The following is a 20,980-nucleotide window of genomic DNA, read 5'->3' on the forward strand; positions in this document are numbered from 1 at the left end:
GTGGAGTAGTGCATTTGCCTCCTCTTGGGAGTGCAGGATCCAGGTGCGTCCTATTGAGTCAAATTACAAGCACTACATTTTTTGGCGTCACTTGTCAGGATACGAAAAGAAAATTAAAAGGGGAAAGAAAAATGTTTTATAGAAAAACGAAAGCAGATTCCCAGATACCAATTGAAATACCCGTATGGGAGGTAGTACCATATGGTATGCATGCCCACGAGTGGGCTCATTGCGCTGGGCTGAGTGAGAATTGGAATGTGTGTTTAGCTGAAGCTGTACCAGCACAAGTAGTTTCGTGTTTGCAAAAAGTGCCTGTTGAGAAAGGAAAAGAGCTTAGCACGTTAGAGAGAAGCGGCTGGATCCTCTTGTGTGCTTATTGTAAAATGCATGAAAAATGTGTTCAGCTGCAGCACGAACATGACAAAATAGAAAAACAGTTTGTTGAAGCCAAAAATACCTCTACCATGTTAACTTGTCAGAATAAGTTGGAAACTTACCAGACTGTAGCATAAAAAGGCTGCTGTTCGTATCGCGCAATACAAGTACAAGAAAAGGAGGGGAAGGGTTAACAAGAGAAAAGTATGTTTAGATATTGCAAATTTAGGAATCGACTGGGACCCTGAAACGTGGGATGGGAATATTTGGGATTCTTCAGAGTTTTCAGATTCTGGAGGAGAGCGTGATCAAGCCAGTAGTCAAGGTGAGTCGGAAGAACGCAAAGTGCTTCAGGCGCAGCCCATACATCGTAGGAAAATACAAAGTGGTCCAAATTTTCCACAGGGGGTTGCAATGGATTCTATGGAGAATTTTACTCAGCAGGAGATTAATGACATTTTAGACAGATTCCGACAAAGACCTAGAGAATCACTGCTTACATGGATGGTGCGGTTGTTTGGTATGGGCGCCTCTGGGGTAATGTTGGATCACGGAGATGCAATGAAATTCTGCACGCTCAGTACTGATCCCACAGTGCAGGAGCAGTTTAGGAATTTCAGGGGCAATAATCAAACTAACCTGTTACAATTGGCAGTGGTTGGATGCAGTCAGAAATGCCCGACAGAGTCAGACCGGCCAGTGAATGATAAACCTTGGTATACATTGAGAGACGCTATACAGAGCCTTAAGGAGGAAGTGATGAAAACTGCTATTTTTCTGGATAATGCACATAAGTTGATGGATGGACTTTTAACTGTGTCGGTGCAAAATAAATTAATCCGCTTGGCTCCCCCTGCTTACAAACAGGTGATGATGACTTTGCTAATTAATCAGACTGATAATACTTTGGCGCAGGTGATTGAGGCAGTCCGTGAGTTGGGAGAGCTGAGGAACTGGATAAAGACTGAAAGAGCTTCCAGGTCTGAGACTCGTACAGACAATAACAGACATGTTTTTTGCTCTGTTGAATGATGGAGTGAGGAAAGAGCAGATAAATGGAATAGAGACTAAAAGTCTGTAGGAGATGTATCGGAAAAGAGGGTTGGACAAAAAGGAAGGAAGCAGGAGAGTGAATAAACAAAATAAAATGTGAAGAAAGCCAGAGGTGGATAAGGAGGAAAAGGAGAGTGAGAGAGCTTCCCATTTGAGTACGAAGGAAGGGAGAGATTCAGAGAGTGAATGGCTCAATGAGAACCGGAGGAGGGAGGAGTTCCCCCAAGAGTATGACAGGTTGTACCAGGATTTGACCTGGGCAAAGGTTGACAGATTTTAAGCACATTAGGAAATAGGTCAAGCTCCGGTACAGAGATGGGCTCGCAAAGACAATAGACCTTACGTTGAGATAGAAATTCATTGGAAAAATCGTAATGTTCAAAGGGCCCGAGCCCTAGTAGATACCGGAGCAGAGGCCACTTTGATATATGGAAATCCCAAAAAGCATAAAGGACAGTATTTCACAATCACAGGCTTAGGCGGAAAAGAGACACCAGCAGTGCAGTCAAAGGACCAAATGAAAATAGGGAGAATACCAAAAAGAGAGTACACTGTATTGATTGTGCCCCCCTCTGAATATATTATTGGAACTGATATCTTTAATGGAATGACTCTGTATTTGGAGGATGGGTACTGTCAATTTGGATCAAAAAGGTTCATTTCAGTTGGCGCCGTAAGAGTGGGTCACTTGAAGATAACTCCAGTGAAGGTGCCCCAGGCTACTAAGCTAATTCATTTGAAACAGTACAGAATTCCAGGAGGGCATGAGGAGATCAGTGCAACCATACAGGACTTGATAGAGGCAGGGTTGGTGACTCCAATCACTAATGCCTGGAATAACCCAGTGTGGCCTGTGCCCAGGACCCCTCAACACTTTAGTGGACCAAGTAGTACCTGCAGTAAGACCCTGTCAACTGCGTAGCATCCACAGCATCCTTTAGCATTAGGGCCAATCCATAAGGAACCATTGGATTGAGGATAAAGCACCTGGAACTGTTTGAAGACTGTTTTCTTCTGAGGAGTTAACTGTTCCTAAGGGCCTTGCTGGTCCCCCTGACTGGCTTCCTCCTGAAGTTGGTCACCTAAAGTGCCAGCATTACAACTAGCCCAACTTTTGATGAAAAAGTTTCTAAGTGTCAAATTTGTTGAATTTTCCAGTGCTTGTTCGCTGTGGAGTGAAATGCCTTGGTTTACTATACATTTTTAATTCTATATTTCCAAATCCTTTAGTGGACCTTTTCCGCTGTGTTGTTTAAAAATACAAAACAATACAGTTTATTTTAATACATTGGTGTTGGATTTCTTTGGTGTTCTGTCGATTTCTTCAATTGTTTGGGTGCAGTTTAAATGCTTTACACTTATTCCTTTGTGTAAGCCTTGCTGCTCAGAGCCACAACTATCTCGGGTTGAGATGAAGGTTTAAGAAACGAAACCTAAGCGTCCTAAAGGCGTTGGTAACTGTATTACAAGGTGAGGCCGCACAACAACACCGTATAATACACTCCATTTTGTCATAACGGCTGTGAAAATTACCTAGCCAGTCCTGAAAATCTGTGATTAAGGGATACAATAATTTTTATTATTTTCAGTTTTTCCACTACATATTGATGGCCAATCATCTCCATTTCAGAACGTTATTGACAGAAACAGTGTCAACAGAACGTGACACCAGAAAAGTCAGGAGAAATGCTAAAGAGGAAAAAGGTCAAACACAAATCGAAGCATAGTGCATGTGCTACAGGAGTGATGAGAGAATCACCAGGAGAAATAACAGCATATAGATTTGCTACTATACAAAAGAAGACAACAAAGGCCACAATTAAGACTGGGGAAACTAAAGAAGAAAGGGTAAACCCGCAAAAGCCCATGATCTCTGTTAAAAAATATTGTAATTTTTTTTAAGGATTTAATAAAGTTTAATATATTTCTCTATACTTTACTACGGGGTACCTGTGCCTACTTGTGACAAGTTACTAGTAATAACAATACACTCATCAATTCAGTCTTAGATGTCTTCAACCCTTGGTTTCAGGAAGTGGAGACATGTAAATTTACAGAATAAGATGATGTAATGAGTTCACGATTCGTCAAGATCGTGTAGGCATCAACAATAAATATCCTGAAGGCGAGTAAAGGTGGTAATGCGCCGGGCCCTGATGGGATCCCGATTGACTTGTTTTAGTCTAACATTGATCTATGAGACCCTTTGTTAACTCTGATCTTCCGAGCCTGCCGAAGTGAAGGTTTTTTAAGCACATGGCCTGAGTCCCTTATAGTTCCTATAGTCAAGAATGAAGACCGCAATAGTCCAGCACAATATAGACCCATCTCTTTGCTGGACTCTTTGGTCAAGGTGGCTAGACGAATCCTACTTGGCACATTACAGGACTGGGCAGAGTCTAATAGCATTATCTCGGATTTGCAGTATGGATTCCGATCAGGCATGGGGACCACAGAACAGGCTATTAACCTGAATTTACATATAGGGAAATATGTGCACATTAAAGTAGGTAGTTTGTTTTTAGCATTCGTAAACCTATCCTCCGCTTTTGATTCCGTGGTGCATGAGAAACTATGGTCAATTATGGTCAGCATGGGTGTAGATCACTCAATTGTGAACTTTCTTAGAGATCTGTATGCATCAGGATGGGGCAAAGTAAGATACAGCCTAAATGGCGAATGCACCCAGCCATTTAATATAGAAAGAGGAGTTCGCCAACTACCCTTGCTAGTAAGTGCACAGATTTACCCCAAATTGGGCAACGTCCAATTCCGGCACTTTTATATGCCGACGATGCTGTACTAATGGTGCGTACTCCAATTGGCCTACAGCGTTTAGTCGATGAATTTGCCAAGTTTATGCAGAACCACGTTATATAAACTAAATAATCATCAGTAAAACCTTTGTAATGAAACTTGGTAACCCAGCTACTAACTGCTGTGACATTTTTATTGAGGGCACTAAGATTTTGTTTACGCCTACATTTTCATACTTGGGCATTTCATTCAATAAAGATGGGAACTGGACTAGTGCAATCAAGTCAAGGAGGCTCCAATTTGTCAAAAGCACCATGGCCTTACTGAACTTCGCCAGGAAGATGAACATCAAACATCCGAGGGAAATGATGACCATCTATAAGGCCAAATGTAGACCAAGTGCCACGTATGGCTCTGAGCTTTGGGGGCACTCGAATGTCAACTTGCTTCAGTTAGCAGAAAATATATTTTTTAGGAACCTCCTTGTTCTTCCGAAAAGTTGCTCAACCTTTGTCTGCCACTGCGAATTGGAGGTTCCTTATTTAGCAGACGTGATCAAGATCCAGCCAGTCTTGCTCTGGCATAAGATCTGGTCCTCCGAATACACAGTGCTTAACTGTTCCATCATAGAGGACTGTCTTAGATCTTCGTCTGCCTTTAAAATCCCATGGCTCAGATTTGTCCGTGACTTCTTGGCCGACATTGGTCATCCCAGCGTTTTTTGTCCATCCTGAGCTTTTGATTAGCATCCAATGGAAAGCTTTTAAATTGAAATGTCTATCGATATGAAGAATGGAGGCTATCCACAGAGATAATAAAACCCTCTGCTCTGAACAACCAGCTGATCTTGATTGGTTATGACATGCAATCCTACCTAGCTAATTTGTACAATTCCAGCCAAAGATTTGTGCTGACCAGGGTCCGGTTGGACATTTTTCACCATCTAACTAGCAAGCTTCCCCACCATTAATACCTGGTCACATAAGCCTGTGAAATGCCCATGTGACAATGATTCTACGCAGAGTACCATTCACATTCTCTTTTTTGTAAATGTTATTTAGATTTGAGGAAACGTTTTATTAAGGCTATGTTAAAACAACTAGATTTTATGCAATGTCGACCAGCTTTTATTTATCTGCAATCGCTTCCGAGTTTTTTATATATGCGCTCTGTTGTCACAGTTTTTATTGGCTGTACTAAGATGTAGAAAGCAGATTTAGAGATCTTAATGACCAGCAGGGGACGCTTTTGTCTGTTTTTATTTCATGTGTTTCAATGACTTTGTAACTGATTTTTAACTTGATATTGTTATATTTTTGTAGCTTTTATGATTCACCATGTGATTTCGAATAAAGCTTATTTAGATTTTATTTGAATAATATCCTGATCATAGTTTAGCTCTGTACTTTGAAATTGTTTCTACATCACATTATGTGGGTATTAAGATTTCAGTTGCAATATAAACATTTAGATGCAACAATCAAATGCTATTTCTATCTGTATCCGTCTGTGGCCCCGAAATCTAACCTTTCAGAAATATCTGTAGAACTCCGGAAACCAACTTAATATATTTTAAGCTTTGTCTATGGTCATTGCAAATGTTGGTACTGTGTTACAGAAGTCATCTGACTTGTTTGAAAGATGATAATGTGTGCTAGATAAGTATGTACCCTTATGAATAAATGTACACAACTACAGTAACATATTAATACAGCTATAAAGAGTTTAAAGAGACACTCAAAACATTCTGTACAATATCCTAGAGTTAAAAAGTGAAAGGTCACATTTTCTACATATGGTCCTGCCTTCTTGTCAATGAGTTATGTTCTATGAATAGGTCTTCTAAAATTAAGTTTCTGGAGGAAGATTGCAGGTCTCTCTTAGATTGTCTGCGTAGGCTACAGGGTCAAGAACGCAGCACAAAGAGGCACTTTATTTAGCTGGCAAGTTGCCTTCTCTGCGGAGAAATCACCATACACTGGATAGCTAAGATGATATCTTTGCATTAAGTCTGATTCAATGACCTTGCTATGTGCATAAACATTGAGGGGACATACTCTGAACTAATGAAAAGCTGACAACAAAATACATTTTTAGCTATTTCCATGTTATCTTTAAGTGGTTTGTACAGACATCTTCAAATATTTACATGCACTCTACTTGTGTTCCATCCTCTACATTGTCCCTCTGACTTTGAAGAACAAGTTACTAACCTTCAGTAACTATATATCTGTAAGAAACATAGGTTAGTTATAGATTCCTTACCTTAGAGTTACCCCCAGGCGTCAGACTGAATCCGGAAAGTTTTTCGTCAGCAGTACCTCTGCACGTCGTAAGGTGGTGTTGGTTGGCTCCGCGTTCGTCGTTGGCGGTGTGTCGCCGGGATGATGTCGCGGTAGCTACTTAGACGCCGCCCCCGCGCGCGGACGTCAGTTCTGTACACGACCTTCTATGCCTGATCGCAGAGCCATGCAAGACACTGACCACTGGTGCACAAAACTAGGGCCCTGAAAGGATATCCTTAACCCTAGAAATCTATTCGCAGAACGGGGAGGATGTGTGGGGCGCTAAGGAATCTAGAACTAACCTTTGTTTCTTAAAGCTATATCGTTATCGAAGGTAAGTAACTTGTTCATCTGAAAGAAACATGTTAGTTATAGATTCCTTACCTTAGAATAGATACCCCATAATTACAAACCCCGGAGGTGGGTCTGCGAACCAAGATCACACCAGAAAGCCCTGGAGAACACAACGGCCAAAGAAGCAGTGTTTCGTAAATGTGTGCCACGAAACCCAAGTAGCTGCCTGACAGATGTCCTTCAGAGAAACGCCTCGTCCCAGAGCAGTAGTTGCTGCCATCGCCCTGGTGGAATGGGCGCGCAGCCCCACTGGAGGCTCCTTCTTCGCCAGAGAATAGCAGGCTTTGATACACAAAACGACCCATCGGGAGATAGTCCTCTTGTGTACGGCCCAACCTTTCTTGGCGCCCACGTACCCAACAAAGAGCTGGTCATCCACCCGGAACTATTTGGTGCGATCCAGATAAAAGGAAAGCACACGTTTTGGGTCCCGACAGTGGAGTCTCTCTTCCTCTTCCAAAGGATGCGGAGGCGGAAAGAAGGTGGGCAAAGTGATGGTCTGCCCAATGTGAAAGGCAGTGTCAACCTTGGGCAGGAAGGATGGATGAGTCCTGAGAACTACCTTGTCCGGATGGACAAACAGGAAAGGAGGCTTAGATGAAAGAGCCTGGAAATCACTCACTCTTCTGGCAGATGTGATGGCAACCAGGAATGCAGTTTTAAGCGTCAGAAGTCTCAAAGGACAGCTGTGAAGCGGCTCAAAGGGAGCGCACATTAAATAAGTCAAGACTAGATTCAAATACCACTGAGGCATAACGAAGGGAATAGGAGGAAAGAGATGAGTTATGCCTTTCAAGAAACGATTTACAACCGGGGACTTGAAAAGAGAAGGCTGATCTGGAAGCCGAAGGAAGGCAGAGATGGCCGAGAGATAGCCCTTGATAGTGCCCAGAGCAGAGCCTTGCTGGGCCAAAGAAAGGAGGAACAAGAGAATCTCAGAAAGAGGGGCAGAGAGGGGATCCACAGCCTTTGCTGTGCACCATGCCACAAATTTGTTCCACCGGCAGGCGTATACCGTCTTAGTGGAGGGACGCCTGGCTGCCAAGATTACATCACAGACTTCGGGAGGCAGGTCAAAAGACGTCAACTGCCGCCGCTCAATCTCCAAGGAAGGAGGTGGAGGCTGGACAGTTTCGGGTGGAGGACCGTCCCCTGTTGCTGCAACAGAAGATCCTCCCAAAGAGGTAGACGGGTCGGAGCATCGATGGCCATGTTGAGCAGCTCGGGATAAAAAGACTCTTAATGCCCAAACCGGAGCCACAAGAATGACTTGGGCCCGGTCACGCCTGATCTTCTTCAGCACTCTGGGCAGAAGTGGTATAGGCGGAAAGGCGAACAACAGACTGCAACTCCACTCGCAACGAAAAGCGTCGCTTAGCGAGTGCCGCCTTGTAAATTCCAACCCGCAAAATTGCTGACATTGCGCGTTCTCTTCGGTGGTGAAAAGATCTAACCAAAGATCTCTCCACTCGAAAGAGACCTTGCACCACCTCTGAGTGGACGCCATTCGTGATCCATCATGCACCTGCAGCTGAGTTCGTCGGCCCTGGCGTTCAGTGAACCTGCCAGGTGTTGAACCACCAGGGATAAGCCCTGATGTTCCAGCCATGTCCAGAGGCGGAGGGCCTCCTGACATAGGGTCCACGACCCCACCCCGCCCTGTTTGTTGCAGTACCACATGGCGGTGGTGTTGTCCGTAAACACCTGCACTACTCTTCCCCGGACAGAGGGAAGGAATGCCTTGAGTGCAAGACGGATCGCCCGGAGCTCCAGAAGGTTGATATGGAGCCCGGACTCCGAAGGAGACCAGAGGCCTCTGATCTCCGCCTCCCCAATGAAGGGATGCGTCCATCACCACTGTGTGTTCTGGTTGGGGAAGGGAGAGGGATCTGCCAAACCCAGTCCTGGTTCGTGAGCCACCACTGCAATTGTCGTGCAGTGCCCTCCAAGATCTGGATGCAATCGGACAGATTCCCCTAATGCTGCGCCCACTGGAACTTCAGGTCCGACTGCAGAGCCCGCATATGCCACCTGGCATGAACGACCAGCAGGATGCAGTAGGCCATGAGGCCCAGCAGCCTCAGGGCATCCTGACCGAAACCTGGGATAGAGGCTGAAAGATCGGAATTATAGTCCGAATATCCCAGACTCGCTGTTTGGGAGGATAGACCTGAAACCACATCTTGTCCAGAACCGCTCCGATGAAGAGGAGCTTCTGAGAGGAATCAGGTGTGACTTCGGCACATTGATGGAGAGCCCCAGCAAATGCAGGAGATCGCCCGTAGTCTGGAGATGGGAGACGACTGCCTGGGGCGAGCCCGCCTTCAACAACCAGTCGTCGAGATAGGGGAAGACTAAAACCCCCGATCTGCGCAGATGAGCTGCGACCACCGCCATCACTTTCGTGAATATCCGAAGGGTGCTGGTAAGGCCAAAGGGGAGCACTGTAAACTGAAAGTGCCCATGGCCTACTGTGAACTGCAGGTAACGCACTTGGCCGTAGCCCGTGAGTCCTTGAAACGCTCTACAGCGTTGTCCTCTTTGTCGCCAAAAAGGTGACGGCCATCAAAAGGCATGTTCATGAGGGTATTCTGGACATCCCCCGAAAAGCCAGTCGATCTCATACAGGCATAGCGACGAAGGGCTACTGATGTGGAAATCGTCCTGCCCAGAGAGTCAGCGGTATCCAGCCCACAACGGATGGTAAACTTTGCCGCATCCCTTATGGCAGCAACAACATGGGAGAGCACTGTCCGAGCCTCCTCTGGACACTAAGGCAGCACCTGCGCCACCGTATCCCACACAGAGTGGGAATAACGGCCTAGCAGACATGCGGTGTTTACCGACCGCAGTCCCAAGCTGGTGGAATTGAAAATCTTCTTCCCAAGATGATCCAGCTTCTTGGATTCCCTTTCCGGTGGGGCGGTAGGGAATGCGCTCTTGGAGGTGGAGGTTTGGACCACCAAGCTCTCAGGGGTGGGGTGTTGGGAGAGGAAAGTGGGGTCGACCAGAGCCGTGCGGTGGCTTCGGGCAATCATCCTATCCACGGAAACCCCTCGTGTTGGGCCTGGACTAGGTGCCCAAAAGGACGTTGGTAAGGAAACTCGAGGTTGAGAGCCTCGGCCGCCATATGCAACACCACTGTGTATTACGCTCCCTCCTCCGTAGCCACAGTGGGAGGAGACAAAATGCCAAGGTCAGGGGAGGTGTCCAAACCACTGGCATCCCCCAGTTCCTCTCTCCAGTCCTGCTAAGATTCTAGCTGATCAGTCAGAGGGTCACCTGACCCCTCCCAGTCCTCCTCCTCATCCTCTGGGTGCCAATCTGGCCGAAAAGGGACCCCGGGAGTGAACAAGAGCACAAAAACCCCGCTCTGTGCCGGATCCGGCGTCGGGCGATGCCGATCCGGCTCCGGGTCCACATCAGGATGGAGCCCGGGGGGGGGGGGGTCGACCGGCATCAAATGCGGTAGAGGTGCTGGAGTAAGTGGCGCCGGTGGAGGCGTAATAAGGTCAACCGGCACCAATCCGGATTCAGGCCTGGATCTACGGGGGGCCTGTGGTGCCGGGTCTGAAGGTGCGCCGGTGGGTTTGGGCTGCCCAAAGATGGCATGCATCACCTCATAAAATTTACAGAGCTGGGCAGGAGTCGCCCCGGGTCCTAGGAAGGGAGGGAAGCCCGGAGTCAACTCTTCGTGCTCTGCGTGCGGAGCCGCGGTGGGACACCGCCCGCATCCCTTGTCGCGTCAGCCGACCGACGGGGAGAAGTCGAAGAGCGACGATGCTTCTTTGACTTCTTCTTGTGCTTTGACTTACCCAACCCCGAGTGAGAAGACTTCGAAGACTTGGAAGAGTGATGATGGCTCCACGACCGGTCCCTCGACCTCCCTCACGACCGGGACCTCGAACGGCGTGGAGCCAACTGCCGGCGCTCAAGAAGCTTTCTGGACCACTCCCGCAAAGCCTTCGGAGCCATGGACCGGCAGTCGGAGAATGGCTTGGGGTCGTGTTCGCGCTCCAGGCAAAAGAGACACACGTGGTGCTCAAAAAGTTCAGTCAGAAAGTGACTGGAGGTACTGCTCTCTCCGGATCTGCGCTGGCTGGCGCGGAAAAAGAAAGAACTGACGTCAGCGCGCGAGGGCGGAGTCTAAATATGTACCGCGACGTCATCCCAGCGGCACGACTCCAACGACGAACGCGGAGCCGACCGACACCACCTTCCGACGTGCAGAGGTACTGCTGACGAAAAACTTTCCGGATCTAGTCTGATGCCTGGGGGTAATTCTAAGGTGAGGAATCTATAACTAACATGTTTATTTCAGATTATTTACTTGTACAGAAGTATAGACACCTTAATCAATCTGGCATACATGACGTTATTAATGACAATCTCTGGTCACTGTTGTAAAAATACATCAGTAAAAATGATTGGAAAAATAGAGAAGAGCAAAGGAAGCTTTATTTTACCTATGAAACAAGAATCAATAAACGAACAAAAGAAGTGCTGAAAGACGGACAAAAGAAAAGCAGACAGTCTAAAAAATGAAAACATCAATACAAAATAAGAGCAATCAAACGCAGAAGAAAATCGGAAACAGAAGCACAAGAAGAGAAGTTCTAAGTGGTAGTGGTAGCGATTTGCCTTTATATGTAGGGCAGATTGACTAAAGAGTGCTGATGTGCCTTTCATATGATGGTGCTTGTGAAAGTCCATCGATTGAGAGGGCTGAGGCTTTGGAGATGGCGTGGGGGAGATCCACACTTGGCGTGATATTCCAGCTAATGTGATACCAGGTCATCTATGGGTGCCTAGGGATGAGATGGCATGCTCAGTTCTCTTCCTATGTCCCTTCCAATACCTCCTTATTCACACTAATTCCAAATTCTACTTAGTGAGCATGCTCACAATTGAGGCAACCATATTTTGAATGAACAATGGCTTACAACTGGCAATATTTGCCAATTTGTACATGTGTAGTGAACTCATTCAGAACAGAGTAGCAAGGAAAGTTTCCTGCGTGGCAGGCTAAAGACATTTACGTTGGTGGTTGTACACAATCTGGCTCAGTCATCTTGCATTGCTCTGTAAGGTGAGTAGTGTCAGGCAGAAACCACAATAAGAGCCAAACAGTCTTCTTTCTACATTTTGTTGTGAAGAAAATGAAAAACCTGCAAACCCTCTACAACAAACAAATTTATATTTCAGTACTTGTTCCTTCATTCAATCGCACGCCTGGTTGCTTTCAGCTTTTGGGCGTTCTGGTAACGCCCTGTGTTCTGGTTGCCATTCTATTAACGGGTTCAAGAGGAATCAGGATCACCCTTCAGTTGCATGCCTGACATCCTCCTCCATGTGTGAAAATATCGTCTTCAACTGACCTAGAAGACACTAATGACCATTCACCTTCCATTAGGCCAAGTACCTCCACCTGAACTGCATAGGATCTCAACTTGTTCTTCTCAAAGACTCATAATAAGGTTTCAATCGGGTTGTACTTTATGACATTTCGAACCCAGACTCATGACTGCATCAGAGGATTCCCAGGTCCATCATTCGAGCCTGGTGGCTCCAACCTGCTTTTTCAATGCCCTGGAAGTTTGGTCTTACGTTCTTGCACACTTGAATCCAGAATGTGACTTGTTCGCATAACCCCTGGGGTGGCATGCGGGGTGAAGCGAAGTAGACTTGACGGAGTCATAAGCAGTCCCCCAATATTCTCATCCAAGTTGGAAAACACAAATGTTTCACATTATTTTAGCACACTGATGCTTATAACCTGGTGAGCACAACTAATCTCACCCCTCACCAGCACTAAATTGATAAACACAAATAAAGTACATAAGGAGAATGGAGAGCTCAGTTAAAGCATAAATGTACCTTAGCAACATGCAAAATGGCAAAGGATTCCGTAAGAATTTTAGTCGGTTCTAAAGAGCTGGCCAGCACATAGGTCAAATAAAACTGAGTAAGAAGGATATACTCCCTAGCCTTGCTCTACTGAGATTAGTCTGAGTGGAGGCAAGTGTTGGGGGCTGCTCTCAGGGACAGTTTTACATGTACATAATAACAATACATAAGTATTTCATCATTTCCTTATGTCTCTCTCTTACCACTGTCGAATGAATCACACTTAGCAATGACCACAACAATTTTTTCTTTTGTCGTGTGTCTACAAGTACTGGTGTTATGCCTTTTTGTGTGGTGGCTGAGCAGCTTAATTTCGGTGTTTTACTATAAGTGGTGCTGGTGTTTCCTGTGTGTTTTGTGAATGCTTGCATTAGTGTGCATAGACCTTAAAACTTACCTGACGAATCATCTGCTTTTCCACCTCTGAATCACCAGGAAGTGCAATCTTCAAGTCAGCAATAGAAGTCGCCATGGACCTCCTGTCAAACAGCATTGCTTAGGGGCAACAAAAGGATTTTTTCAAAACATCTCCGTTACAACAAAAAGAGCTGAACAATCAGTTACAGAACATTTATTTTACACATGGAAAAGCAATGTCAATCGACATGGTGATGGCGGGGAAATGGCCTTAACAACGCGTCCCGTTTCCCCGCAGGCCGAACCACGCTTGCCTTAATCACGCATATTCCTTAACAAGGGAGTGCGCGGTCTAAACTCCGTAATGGGTGGGCACAGGAAGAAGAATGATTGGGAGAGGACACGGTCAGGTAAGTGGGGCTGGGGACAGGTTTTAGGGGGTGGGGGTAGTTTCACGGGTGTGGGTAATTTTTAGGGCTCAGAGGGGGGTTGGGGTTGTTTATAGGGCAGGGGGCCGGGTTTTAAGGCTCAGGGCAGAGGGGTCGGGGTAGTTTTCTGGGGTAGGGGTTAGTTTTTAGGGCTAGGGCGGGGTCGTTTTTAAGGCGTGGGGGCAGTTTTTAGGGCTCAGCGTAGGGAAGGGACAGTTTTCAGGGCTGTGGGCAGCTTTAGGCCTCAGGGCGATAGGGGCTGGGTCGGAGTAGCAAACAGGGGTAGGGGGTCAGATTTTAGGGCTCACGGCAGGAGAGGCCTGGGATTGGGGCAGTTTTTAGAGCATAGGGACAGTTTTTAGGGCTCATGGTGGGGGAAAAGGTACAGCTTTTTGGGGTGGGGGCAGTTTTAAACCACAGGGCGGGTGTGCTAGGTCAGGGTAGGGTATAGGTTTAGGGGACAGTTTTTAGGGCTCAGGGCGGGGGGGGGCTGGGGTGGGGATAGTTTTTAGGGCATGGGGTCGATTTATAGGGCTTAGGGTGTGGCAGGGGAACAGGAACAGTTTTCAGGACTGGGGGCAGGGTGTGATGGGTGTGATCTTTACCACACAGGTCCCTTTACCAATCATGTTTTTATCACAAAATTGCGTGGTAAAGACATTCGTGGTAAAGGCATGCGTGGTAAAGACGCGGTTGTGATTGAGAGCGCGTGGTTCAGGCATACGTTGTTGAGGCATGTGTTGTACCAGCATACAACCGGCGATGTGCCTTCACTCTGCATGTCCTCAATGGCTTCAGGACAAGACTCAAGGGGTCAAGGAGAATATGCCACGAGAGAGAGAATGTGTTTTTTCACATTAGTAACTTATGAATCACAAAATTGAATCGCTAAGCTAGTGAGCACAAAGCAATCACTTGCATGCACACTGCAAAGTGGCAGCTTGACAACACAATAGTGGGAGGTACGAGGAGAGATTTGCTGCAAGGAACACCCAATTCTGTTACAGCATTGTTTACATTTTTGCAGCCTACAAACTGCCTTCCAAAATTTACTCTCAGTATGTAAAGTGTATTGTAAGTAAGCAATTGTGAAGAAAGGTGATAGCATGTGATTTATATTTAAATAATTACCTGGGCCTTCTTGTGCTACATATTAGAAAGTTTAAAATCCCATAACGTAAAACTTTAAAGATATGTGTATTGTAAGGCGCTTCACTGATTACCATCAGCAGTTACAGATAAATGTCTGACACACAGCCCAGCAACTTTTGCAAAACCACAACAACTACGGTCCCAAAACACATACCGATGCTTCACTCGCTTTCTTTCTTTATTTTTTAAAGAAGGCTACACTATGTCGATCATTAGTTATTTATTAGGAAAGCACTAATATTTGAAAAAGACAGTATTAGGTTGCTCGAAGGGTCAAATATCCAAAGAAAGCAGTTACTGGGTTAAGGTGAAGAGACACGTAGAGATTTAATGAAAAGTCATGTTTAGATCTCAATTGACAGCACAGCCTTATGGGATCAATAGAAAAAGAGCTTTAAGAGGCATTTTTGAACGAGGGTCTTTCCCTCTGGACGAATGTTGTTTGTCTTAAGTACAAATTTTGATTGGACAGTAGGAAAAAAGGAGTACTTCTACTTCACTTTTTGCCTTGTGGGAATATGACAGGACTGAGTAGGTTACAGGAGCAAGCTAATAATCAAGGTTATAAACCTGTTCTGTTTATTATGAAAAGTTACAACAAAGGCAGTGGGTCTGAAAAACATTTGTGAAAAGCTTATGTTAAAACCCACCTTTAAGGGTGGGTTGTCATTACTCTATGTTAAAGCTTGTAGACAGGTATTTTGCTACATGGAATCTCACAGATAACCACAGAAGGCAAGTTTTTTTTTGTGGTTACCCCTGTGACAACTCTTGGGTGGAAGATCTGCACTTTTTGGTTGTATATCGTTTTGTCAACAGTAATTTCATGACTGTAGACAGATAATTGTGATGTGGGAATGCTTATGCGAAATACAGCAGGCTTGAGTTGGTTATGTTAACAAACCAGGATCTAGGCTTGATTGTTTCATTTGAAGATGTTCTGTGAAAGGCTCTAGATCTAATATTTTTATTGTGCAATTCGGGCATACCCGAATAGCATAGCAACACGGAAAGCATGTCTATGTCCTGCAAAGCTGTTGTTAAGGCTCGTTTTCTTGATATGTACAACAGCGTCACAGAACACAACCCCAGGACATGTTAAGGGCATATTTACCTTCAATTACAACTCTAGCAATGAAACCATATCTCAGATGGGTTATTAATTCACAGCACAGATACTTCCTTACATGTTTTTGGCTTAATTCTGTATACCTCTTGGTTGTCATCCTGAGCAGGGATTTATCAAGAGTAAGCTTCTTCTCTGTCTTTGTGAATCCAAATTGCCCCATTCTACTCTGCACTTAATGCTCTTTAGCAAATTGTATAGCCTCCCCAAAAAGCGTTTTTTGAAACCCATCCTGAGATCAGTCAAGATCGTACAGTGAAGACCTGCCATGTTCTATCCACATATGCTTCCATCTGTCCTCATTTGCCAGGCAGTACTTCACCAAATACATTTGGTTTTATCACCCTTCCTGTATATTTTAGTCGTTTTTACAGAGATGTGATTCTTTTTATTTGATACATGTACTTTTCGATGTACGATTTGCTGCTCTTGCTGGTTTTTAGGTTTAGTTCACTCGATAACTTTTTGTGTATTTTTACATGATTATTCACTGTAGATAGCGCTATGTATCTGACCTGCTTTCTGTTTCTTTTAAGGTTTTTACTAGCTGTATAAAGAATAATTGATTGAATGGTAAGTGACAAGAATTATATGTATAACCAATGTTTTGAAGTTTTAGGCTATTGTTGTAACCTGTGTCTTCCATTACTATAGCATATCTGCAGCCTTCCAGCTCTTGTGTCTTTTCTCCCACGCCTTCCCTTGTTTTCTTCTTGTATTCCCAGTTTTCTGTGCTTTGGTACACTCATCTAAGCTTATGCTAAAAGAATGACCACCATCTTGACTTTCGTAGTTGAGGGAGCCAGCGGATCACATTGTAGTTCAGGTTTGTATACATTCTGTTTGGATCGTGACATCCATGCTAAGCAGTTATTGTAGTTCAGGTTTGTATATATTCTGTTTGGATCGTGGCATCCATGCTAAGCAGTTTTTTAAAGTAAAAGAAGGTTTACTTTGGATACAGTACTGCAGAGGCTCGGACTCTTAATTCTCTTTAATTCGCCAGTAGCATTTGGCACCACAGACCTTCAGTTCTTATTCAAAAGGCTGAAAGATGAAAAGTGTCAGAGGTATTTCCTAATCTGGATACACCTTTATTATTTACATTATTTGCTTCAAGTAAAGCTCAATAGTTTCATATCACCCCCATAAGAAATCGAATTGCAGTGCTGAAGGATTCTCAATCGTTTCTTCAGCATGTAATGCCTAAATTAAAACTTTAGATGTCTTTGAAGAATGTATAAGGCAAAATTCCAGTTTGGCACTGGTGATTAACCTCTACTTCTGACTTGATGGTGACTGGCCAACACTCACTAAAAAGATTCTATGATAGTTTATCAGCTTTGCAAACCCACAGGTAGAACAGATAAGGGAGTAAAAAAATCTCAATTCAAACTACTCACAGGAAATATATTTTAATTAATGGATCTCTCCTTCTAACCCACAAAACTATGGCCTCCTGCCACGTGAGCTACAAAAGTAAGAAAAATGGAAATGGCACTTGATCCTCAGAAGTTCTTCTTCTCTCTGATCAGTCATTTAATCCAAAACATATCAAGATCACTTGTCAACTGCTATATTACTACTCCTCTCTAAAATGCAGAATAGCATGTTTCTGTAGGAGGGCCCAATGAATTTCAGATGTATGGATGCGCTAAGTACAAGCCAGCATCAGAGGTGGACCCTTTCTCTGACTGATTAGCCACCGTAGGCTCCTCTTAAACACAGCATCAACAGAATGTTCTACAGGCTAAGTGCATGTCTAAATCTATGCATGTGTGTGAATATTTTTTTCCTTTAAGTCTAAGGACACATGGTAGTGTGTGTGTGTATATATATATATATATATTATTTATTTATAAAGTTTTATATAGCGCGAACAAGATCCCGAGGGATATCAGAGCGCTTTACAATAGGATGGGAGGAAGGACATAAATGCAAAATCGACATCAAGTAGGAGTAAAAAACAGGAATGATCGCAGATTCAGAGACAGCTGCACAAAAAAAAAAAAGAGCAATAACAAATGATAGTACAATGGAAGTAAGAACAATGTCTTCGAGCAGGTGAGCCTAGCCCAATTAGGGTAAGAATTTATTCATAAAGAATTTTTTGGCTTCCAATTTGAACGCCGTCGTTGAAGAGATGCGGTGTACTTCCGGGGTAAGAGAGTTCCATATCTTTGGGGCAGCGCCGGAGAAGGCTCTATGACAAGTTTTTTTTTCCTAAGGATGAGTGGTTTCAAAAGAAAAGTATTGGCACTCCTTGAGGCTCTCACACCACAAGAAAGCTCAAGTTTTTGCACAAGGTACCTGGGAGTATTGAAGTGAAGGGCTTTGTGCACCAGAACGGCAATCTTTAACTGAATACGTGCTTCATAAGGTAACCATTTGAGAGATTTTAGGACTGGGGATATGTGCTCATTTCGCTTGGAGCCTGTAACCAGTCTAGCCGCTGTATTCAGTGATGCTCTTAATGGAGCCAGGGAGTATTTGGGAAGGCCACAGAGGGTCGCGCTGCCGTAGTCAAGCCTCGGCAGGACAAGCGGTTGCTCCCTTGCACAACTGATGTGATTTTCCATATTCAGGTGCTTATCCAAGGTGACTCCAAGCGATTTGGCTGAGTCTATGATGAGAGGAGTGCAGTTGAAGGAAGAGAGGTGATTCAACCAGAGGTAAAGCTTGGGGGTGTGGTTCGGAGGGGAGATGACCAGGAATTCCGTTTTGGAGGTGCTGAGCAGGAGATGGTTCACAGTTAACCAGTTTTGAGTAGACGTTAGGGTCATGTTGAGTGAGATGATGTTTTCCGGGGAAGAGATTTTCAAATAGAGTTGCGTATCGTCCGCATACATATAGAAGAGCGTGTTTGTGGAGTTTCAAGAGTTAGCTAATGGTTCCAAGAACAGGTTGAAGAGGATCGGAGATAGGGCGGATCCTTGTGGAACCCCCATGAGAACTGGAGAGGGCTGAGAGAGAGAGTGGTTTGCCTTGACCCTTTGAGATCTGTGGTGGAGGAAGGACGAGAACCATTGTAGCACCTGACCAGAAAAAGGCATCCTAATTTTCAGAATAGCGAGGAGGTTGTCATGATTAACCGTGTCGAATGCGGAGGAAAGGTCAAGGAGGATCAAGAGGCAGGATTCGTTTTGGTCAAGCAGTTTTAAAAAATCGTCCATAACGTGAGTGAGCGTCGATTGAGTATTGTGCCCCTTCCGAAAGCCTGATTGATGCTGGTCAAGGAGTTAGAAATTCTCTATGTGAGTCCAGAGTTGGGATTGTATGCATTTTTCTATGAGTTTCGCTAGGGTGGGGCTGTTGGAGATAGGACGGAAGTTATTGAGATACGCTTTGTCTTCGTTAGTTTTTTTTTAGTATAGGTGATACCTGAGCTGCTTTTAGGCAGTCGGGGATCGTGCCTTGTGAAAGCGAAGCGTTTACAATCTTTGTCCAGGTGGGGATAAGTACATTCTTTTTTTTTTCTTTTTTTTTTTTAAAACCTTTATTCAATTTATCCGGAACACAGCTATTCAGCCGACAACCCGGAGGTTCGGCAGCTTAGGTGAAGCAACATTGAAATGCATTCGCACTGAACCGACAGGAGAATCAGATAAAAGGTTCAATTTTAAAGAAACACCAACACAAACCAAACCCTTGCAAGGCGTTAAGCTTCGAGTGCACATGAGGGGTGCCCATCAGGGGGAGTTAGTCCCATTCATCTACCAGAGACAACACTATAATGAGAGGAGGGAGGGGGAAAGCAGAGACCCACAACAGGCAATCAGTCATCAACAATACGAACATAGCCGGAAAGAATGTCAAGGGTAAAGCTGCTCCTCTGGCTGATCCAGATCAGGGGGCAGACAGATGTCCCCTCTGTAGTTGTTCCATCGCCCCCATACTGCATGCCATTTCCGCGGGCGCCCTCTAGCACAATACACTGTCTTTTCCCTGAGCATGCTCCAGTCCATATTTTCCTTCCACGCTGCCAGCGCGGGAGGCACTGCCGAGCCCCACAGGCGCGCAATATCCCGCTTAGCCACCATGTTCCCCAGGGTCACCCACTGAGTTTGTGCGTCATCGAGATCGGTAGGACCCCAGACGTTCAAAAGACAACACCGCGCCTCCGGTTGCATGACAATGCCAGTCACCTCCCCCATCACTGCATGGACTCGCCTCCAAAACTCCACAATCACGCCGCATTCCCAGATGATATGTAGGAAGGTGCCCATCATGCCGCAGCCTCGCTTACATAAACCCTCCTCAGAAAAACCCATACGGACCAACCTAGGGCCTGTCACGTAGACTCGATGAAGTATTTTGAGCTGCACCAGCCGCAGACGCGACGGAATCGCAACCTCCTTAGGAGAGGAAACTGCATATTGCCAGTCCTCATCATCCAGTTCGAGGCCGTCCCTAGTCCATTGATCCCGCAACCCACGAAGAAGGTCAGCCCGGACATTAATCAGCTTCTTATAGATGAGAGAGATCGTGCTCTCCGGCATATGGCCATCCAGAATTCGGTCCTCCAACGGAGAGGACGCAGGCACCTTCTCACCTTCTACAATGACCGACCGCAAGGCGTGACGCACCTGGGCATAGCGGAAAAACTCAGTGTTCCCCAACTCATACTCCTTCTGCAGCTCCTCAAAGGACTTCACCTTGCCCCGAGCCAGCAAGTCTCCCACCCTTGAGATACCGATCAAATCCCATTTCTCGAACCCTTTTGTATGCCAAAGCTTCCCCAGGATATCCGAGTCAAACAGCGGGGTAGCAAGGGTAAGTCTGCCCCTCCAACCCAGGGAGTCCGTCGCCAACTTCCACACCCGCACCGCCACCCCAGTGGGCCCCGTAAGGGACAAGTCCAACGACTTCGAGTACAAGGCTCTGTGGTAATTACCGCCACGCAGTAGCCACCGATCCATAGCGAAGCCGGGGCTCAACGCCGAGCCATAGACGCCATGATTAACCGCGCACAACTGGGTAGCCCAGTAGTATCTGCGAATGTCCGGAAGCGCAATACCACCATCGTACCACGGAAGCGTCAACTTAGCGATCGCTATGCGCGGTCGCCCATCCCACAATAGCGAGCGTTGGAGGCTTTCGACCTCTCTAAAGTAACTAGTCGGGACCCAGTCAAGAGTATTCTGCAAGGCATAGAGGAAACGGGGAAGAGACATCATTTTAAACAA

General features: G+C 45.5%; 1 protein-coding gene across 5 annotated transcripts in view; it reads right to left on the reverse strand.

The window, feature by feature from the left end:
* The window catches only part of KIF17 (kinesin family member 17), a 449,007-nt gene that overhangs the window by 194,927 nt on the left and 233,100 nt on the right, over nt 1–20,980 (reverse strand). For all 5 annotated transcript variants that reach the window (XM_085608962.1, XM_085608959.1, XM_085608958.1 and 2 more), the window contains exon 6: nt 13,129–13,226. In XM_085608962.1, coding sequence (XP_085465088.1) covers nt 13,129–13,226 — 98 coding nt within the window. The remainder of the gene's footprint in view (nt 1–13,128; nt 13,227–20,980) is intronic.

This window comes from Triturus cristatus, chromosome 1_2 (assembly GCF_964204655.1).
Source record: "Triturus cristatus chromosome 1_2, aTriCri1.1, whole genome shotgun sequence".
NCBI lineage: Eukaryota > Metazoa > Chordata > Amphibia > Caudata > Salamandridae > Triturus > Triturus cristatus.